The 7,613-nt window shown below is 36.3% G+C and overlaps 1 protein-coding gene across 1 annotated transcript; it reads right to left on the bottom strand.

The window, feature by feature from the left end:
* Nucleotides 1-1,876: 1,876 nt before the first annotated feature.
* Nucleotides 1,877-7,152, bottom strand: LOC100375253 (sulfotransferase 1E1-like). Its single transcript, XM_002741972.4, has 6 exons — nt 6,840-7,152; nt 4,857-5,107; nt 3,377-3,509; nt 3,194-3,288; nt 2,803-2,980; nt 1,877-2,204 (listed from the first exon to the last, which is right to left on the bottom strand). The coding sequence occupies exons 1-6, from the start codon at nt 6,991-6,993 to the stop codon at nt 2,086-2,088; spliced, it is 930 nt and encodes a 309-aa protein (XP_002742018.2). The 5' UTR covers nt 6,994-7,152; the 3' UTR covers nt 1,877-2,085.
* Nucleotides 7,153-7,613: the final 461 nt, after the last annotated feature.

The following is a 7,613-nucleotide window of genomic DNA, read 5'->3' as shown; positions in this document are numbered from 1 at the left end:
CACGATTTCACGTAATAATAATTCTTGCACAAAATTTACAGTGATCCGTAAATTATAATTCTATTTCTACATCGGCATGAGATAACGAAACATTTAATTAATACTTCATTTTGTTTAAAGCGTCACTGGTAGTTGTGTACATACATTTCCAGGTGGATTTTTTTGGCTGCAAAATAGTTGCCATTTCATCACCAGCGGCTTAGGTATCGTGTTAGTATAGCAATACTTTCTGCGCAGCAACCACACTGAGCACAAACTTTGTAAAGGCACGTAAACTTTTCTTAGACGAGCGGGAGTTAATGCTAGAACACACTTAAGATGTCGCCCAATTAAACAAAAAGAACTATTGATTGGACACCGGGAGAACAACACGTGACGTCACTGCAGCTCATTGACGCACAGTCATTCCGATCACCGGACAAAGACTGAGAGCTGAAAACGATGGCAATTACACGATCGATACGAGTATTCATAAATTCCATGACAACCTTTCAGGCGTTATTGATCCCAATTTGTACTTGAACGGTATTGATTAGAATCGCTCGACACAAAACTTGGCGTCGGCGTTTCGTCGTGTCTTTGTGCGATCTTCAGCCCGAGGTCACGATCCGTTCTAAATACAATGCCAATTGATATATGAACGACGGGGCACATGCGCATCAAATAAGTTGTTTTTAATCAAGTGGGATTGTATTTTAAAACAGAACTCAGGTAATCGTTTTATCGGAGGAAATATAGTAATTGTGACTCGAAAACAATTGAAATATATATGACCTTGTCCTTATATTTATAATTTTCTTTTAAAATGTGTCATTCCATGTATTACATTATTGACTTTGAATACGCGTGTAAGATAAGTAAAATAACAAACACACAAATATATTAAAAATAACGGAAGAACATTCTGTTCTACACAATTTATTTATTTAATTTATATTTATTACATGAATACAGCAAGATCAGGCAGTAGTACACCTAGCAATTTGCGAATACAATCCAAACTTGTTGAATGTTGACAAACGATCGAATGAAACGACAAAGCAGTATCGGGATAATCCAGTAATGACATACACACAAAGTTAAATATAAATCTGAATAGCGGTTTTCAAAAGAAATTAGGAAACCACAAATATTCGTCAAAAAGCATTCGTAATGAAAGCATTCAGAATACTAGTACTTCCATGCCGAGATTTCAAATGGCCTTTTTTGAAAATCGACGCCGGACGGACGGACGAACGATGGTGTACAATCAGTCATATAGCAAGCTCTGCGTAAGCTCAGCTAACGAGTTGAAAAAGGGGTTTATTAATCAATTTGTATTTTACACTGTTCTCACAATCACATTTCACATTCTTGTTCGCTACCCAATATGATAAAGAGGGTGGTGTAAACTGATAACACGCAATTCATAAAGAAAACGTAAGAGGGCGCTTTATTCAATGTATTTATTTACCACCGTATCTACGCCTTCAAGCTCGACTTTCAGCGTACCCAATACCATATACGGGACGTGGAATGACGTTTGGGTGCCACACAGGGGTTTGTAGCGCTCGTCTGTAACAGCCTTATCATTCATTTCGATTCATACCTCGCGTCAACCGGGCGTAGTGTTACACGACACCTGCGCCGTGGTGTGAAATACTATTGAAAGTGCAATTATGAAAACACACTAAGTGTTAGGGTAATTATTAGGCAATATTTGCGTAGAATTAGAGTGTGTTAAAGATAAACTGATTGTTTTTCCTTTTGAAGTGTTGAATTATCAATTATTCTAAGAGTCTATCACATTTATTGACAATAAACCAAGAGAAGTTATATAGTTATATAGTTATAAATTTGATTTATACATTAGTAACCAGTATGAAAAAGTATGAAATAGTTTGTGCAATTTGAATTTTTATTTCTGTCGTTCCCAAACCATTGTATTACAGTTTTGCAGCGGAACAAACCACATTTATTTATTTGGAAAACTAACCATTTATTAATCAATTTAAAGTAAATTCATTATCATTGAAAAACTTTGGATACTAGTATTCTACATTCTAGTGAGACGTCCATCATTCTGCATAATACTAGTACTAGTAATTACTTCTTTAAATCAAAGTCGAACGTCAGACCTGTGCCCTGCATCAGTTCTTCGTATTTTTTGGTGAAAGTCTGATTTAAAGCAACAGTAAAATGGTCTTTCCATCCACCAACTTTACCTGCCGAAAAAAAACGAGTAAGACATATGACACATAACTCCGTAACTGAATGTACAATTGTTGTTGTTAATATATATATATAACCTCACTCATCTTAAGTCTTAACTCCTGATGAGTTAGGCGTATATTATATATATATATATATATATATATATGTATATATATATATATATATATATATATATATATATATATATATATATATATATATATATATATATATATATATATACTCCACATATATGTACTCCATGTACCTTACGTAACAGTACTGTAGAGTCAACTTTACTCATGTAGTCGTGTCTTAATTTTTCTGTCCACGTGTATATATATATATATATATAGTGTAGATATGACAGTCGATTATTCCAAAACAAAAGTGCTCAATACAAAGTATATGTAGAGTTGGATTTAAACATAAAGCTCCTGATGAGTGAGGTACTTGTACCTTACGAAACAGTGCTGTCGAGTTTCAATATTCATTCAATATGACACTTCTTTAAACAACAAATTTCCCTACTCTTTAAAGTTCTCAGCATAGTATTTTGTAGTTTGCATTTCTTCATTACAATAATCAGAAATTGAATTTACGTCTTACCTTTTCGTACAAAGGGTGATTCCTTCATATCATAATGTTTACAAAACCAGTCCTTTCTTGCAATCGCACTTTTTTTCATATTCTCTATTTGACAGTGGTCTGTTATTTTATCAATGACGTCAGGAGATAAGTCTTTTCCAAGGAAAGCAGCAACGGTCTTAACTGCACCTTTTAAGTCCTGTCGAGTGAAAACACGAGTAAACGAGTGGTTTTGACAAACATCGCCGCATCTTGAAGTCGTAAGAGCAACCAGTAGTCAGTGTTCTCACATGTCAGGCAACTGGGATAAAATCGATTTGCTTAGCAACAAATAACTACTGTCAGGTGAGGCAAATTATGCATCCACCTGCTTATACATGTACGACTGAATTATGATAACAAAATTATTCACCCGTTTCATGTCTTCATATTTTATGAATAGTACATTATCGTCCATGCGTCGTTTCCACCAATGAATCACACTCTCAGACCAGACACCGTGAGCATCTGAAAAAAGCAAAATATTGTGATACCACAATAAGACTTTACGAATGTTTATCGTTGTTACTCTGATATGCATTACGTAATCACTCACCAACTGGCGTAAATTCGAAAAATCTTTCTGCAAGAACTTCAAATGGAGGCATTTCAATAAATGACTTCATTGCAGATGTCATTTTGTAGCCAGACACGGCTACATCCTTTGGATTTCTTGCCACGTATATTATCTATGATGAAGAACAGAATGTTGTTATTACATAATCATAGTGCATATTGTTTACGGGCATGGCGTTCAGCGTGAAATGCCAATACAGATAAAGTGTGGTAAACGTTGCCATTGCCCACTACTGGTTGATAATATGGAGATGTTCACTTAAATCAGTCTTTCATCACAAATTCAAAAAATAGTCCTGTTAATAGTCTTCATTTTCCTTCATTAAATTGAGACAAAAGTAGCCATTTTTTTAGAATAAAATAAAAATTGACTTAAATTTTGTCTGCTAGCTCCAAAATTAGCGTTCATTTCCAGAAATATTGAAGAATATAAGAAAAAGGTGAATAAAAATTTAGGCGGGAAAGTCTAGTGGTGAAAAGGATAAATTGAATAAGGTTTGAAAACCTTCTTAAGGTTGCTAAATAAAGTTTCTTGAAAGACGGTGGAATTTTATTTGTTAGCCATTAAAATCGTCAGCCTGCCATGAGATCACTTCCATTGAAAAACGATAGTCTTATTCTCAACAATGGAATTACATTATCGGAACTTCTAAATACACCTGACTTTTAAGCTCACGATTTCAAAATTACATCACAAAGATAAGAAATAATTCATATGGGAATAATAAACATATCTTGTCACGTTTTTGTAGATACAAAATGCGTCTTTCTAAAACTGCAGTTACTTAAAACACACTTATTCTACAATGCAATGTTCGATGGATAATAACGTCAATGTAATGATACGTTTCCTAGCCGATCATCATTTGTCCTGCAGCGATTACTTTGTTTCTATTTTCTAGGTACTATTTTCATGTTTATACACCGGACAAGCGAATGAAAGAACGAGCAGCCAATCAGCGACAGGGTCACAGCTGGTGGTTTTCCACAGTTATGAGAGACAAGCCATATTGTTACTGGCTATAGTTTCCCAAAGCAAACTTTAAAGCAGCTGGCCCAAATGTTTCAGTGCTGTTGTTGTTGTTGTTGTTGTTGTTGTTGGAAAGCAATAAAGCAGGTGTGGTCCAAGCGAAGAATTAATGTCAACAAATGGTTAGAATGAAAGAATTATTTGGCGGTGGGGAATGATATTGACCTTGTCTACTATATTAACTTAACTTAAATTGAAACAGCCAGTTGAGTAGTAGATTGCACTACGGAACATTGGGGAGTTGTTGTTAGTTATACTTATAATCTAACTAGCTACAAAGTAAGATAAAACAAAATGGCCGATTGATAGCGACAGCAATATCACGTCATATTGGATCATCACGTGATATTGCACACGGCACGATATTGCAGACTTGAACTCAACCAGGTATAGTTTTTGGAGGAGTTTGTATCAACACAGTGTACTATACCTTATTTTTCTTCTCGTGCAGTTGCTTTGGAAGATATTCAGGTTTAACGTGACTAACTAAAACACGAGGCGATTTAATATCTTCTAACTTCGTATTAGATGCGCCTTCAGCTTTTTTCGCATCGACTAAGCGTGGATCATCATTTTCCTCGATCACTTTTAGATCTATAAAGACTCTTTTTTCAAATATATCCATATCCATTTTGCCATCGTGCTGGATTGTTTGTACGATTTCAGACATCCAATGTGTACCTGCCAAGGGAGAAGAGCAATAAATAACTGAATTTACATGATCGAAAAAAACCTAACGTGACATACATGTATGTATATAGCCCAGCCTGTTTCCAAAGAAACACTACAGTAACATATACTGATGATATAGCCTCAACAAAAGATACACCAAATACCGGCGCCATTCGAGTGTCAATTGGTGTCCGGGACATCGCCCTCGGCATCATTTGAATCAGTTGTCGTCGGCCAATAGAAAATACTGTTTTGAGAAATTGTCCATATTGTAAATGACGAGCGACTTCAGAACCCTACATTTTCACGTCACGGAAGCCATTTCTCAGAATATTTAACAATGACGTCATAATCTATCTAAAGGGATATGTTTCTCGTGGTATAAAAGTCTGCAAATGCCGACACCCACTACATCGAATGGTCAGGCCCGGCAGTCAAAATCGTGGATTCTCATCAGTGTACATTGTCAATGCCCTTTCTACACAAATCACGTCCCGCATGCGAATCGACAGAACAAAAGAGCTATCATGATGATTCATCAAAGTCGGAGTTCAACAACTTTTTGTTGTCACCTGCGCATGCGACAGAAGGTCATGTCGTGTCTTTGTTTACATCTTTACAACAGTCTTCTAACCATGAATTTTTGCGTATTTATCTCCGAACTGACACTCAAATCCTGTTTGCGCGCAGGTGATGACCCCTCAGCGTTGAAATGACCCAAGTTTATATTCGTGACCCTGTCTTAACAACGGGGTCAGGGGTCATGAATGACGGCCGTTATATTCAATGATCTTCAACAACATTGTGTAAAAACAATAAAAACATTTTTTTTGGCTGTATTTAATGAACTGTGCATGTTTCTACACATTTTAAAGGACCATTCCACCCTGAAATCTAGCTAATATATTTTCAAAATATTTGTTAATATATTTTCTCTCCTGCCTATGCTATAAGTTTAGGAATGTACCACTATTCTCTAATCTACATATGAATACAGGTACTGTAAAATACTTTATTTTAGCTGGATTTGATTTTCGCTGAAAAAACATTTTGGGTGTTTTGCATGGAATTTATTTTTACTGATATTTGATGAACTGAGTGTAAAATATTGAAAAAAGGTATATTTGCTGCATTTAATTTTCACTGGTTCAGTCTGAATAATTTCTTAAGCGAAAATTAATTCCAAACGAAAAAATAGTATTTTACAGTTGTGTGTGACTGTGTATATGTGCGTGAACTAAATCTTAGGTTGCCCGGGTTACATGTGTATGTAATATAAAACTGTACATTATATACAGTACACGTATACAGTACGCTATCTGACCGCACTCTGCAACGATTGGTTTGCTCATGGGGGTACCCCCAAGCTTAGCTCGATTAGGAAGTGACCCAATTTTACTGTCAGTGCTAGCATGGAACTATAGTTCTATGTAGCTGCAGTTCTGTAGCTCGCTTGGTTTCGCTGTCGGTTATTTTGTTCGTCGTGGTGTTAACGCGAAACCAGGGGGCTACAGTTCCATCCTATGCGAGTTACCATATTTTACCGACCTGAAATCAGGTCGGGCCGTAACAGCCGTTTTTTTTCATTATTTTTCATTATTTCGCGTTAACACCACGACGAACAAAATAACCGACAACGAAACCAAGCGAGCTACAGAACTGCAGCTAAGTTCCATGGTGCTAGGTAGACCCTTCGACTGTTTTGACCTTGTTATATTGTTAAAATCACAGTATGCATTACCTGATTTGGCATAAGTTACCACAAATACATCTTCTTCCCTCACGTCTATCGCTTGAATCCTCTCTACTGGCAAGATTATTGGTTTCATCGCTTCGTTAGCCGCCATTTCTTGGCTGGGTTCGGGTGTTGTCGCTGCCATGCCGATTACGGTCATTACAAATGTAGCGTAGATATCTCCTGGAACTGCCGGGTTAATATGGTTCAAAATATATTACATGAATTTGTATAGACAACTGGACTTTTTAGTAACTAGTCAGAGTGATATGTTTCCCTGAGGATTACCGAATTTCATTATTATTTTTTTCCTGGGAATAATGTAGGACGTTAGCAAGTTGCGACAACAAGACTGCAAGGTGATAAGTATATTAGTCAACCACGTCCTATTTGTGTAAGTTGAAAGGTTAGATTTGAGTCACTAAACAAATACACAAAATACTGTTGGGTAGTTGAATAAAAGATTCTGCAAGTCATGGTGCTATAATAATTTGTTATCACGTGTATGTTGGTCTAGTCACTTTTTGATACAGTCACAGTTCTTCTATAGAGGGTTAGAGGGACTGTCATACAGTGACTCATTGTCATTTGGCAGCACTGTGTTACGAGTATGTTAATTGTTATTATTATTCGATGGCGGTGGAACAGGGGGGTCGCCCACTCGAAAAATGTTTGGGGTCGCCCCCCTCTGAAATCAAACTGAAACCCTTTGTGTCAGCAAAATTTGCCACTCAAAATGCAGGTTATAGCGTTTCAGATGGTTTAGATTTAAAAATGTCC

Source organism: Saccoglossus kowalevskii, chromosome 18 (assembly GCF_978046115.1).
Source record: "Saccoglossus kowalevskii chromosome 18, keSacKowa6.1, whole genome shotgun sequence".
NCBI classification, from domain to species: Eukaryota; Metazoa; Hemichordata; class Enteropneusta; family Harrimaniidae; genus Saccoglossus; species Saccoglossus kowalevskii.
This window is presented reverse-complemented; position numbering and strand designations above follow the sequence as displayed.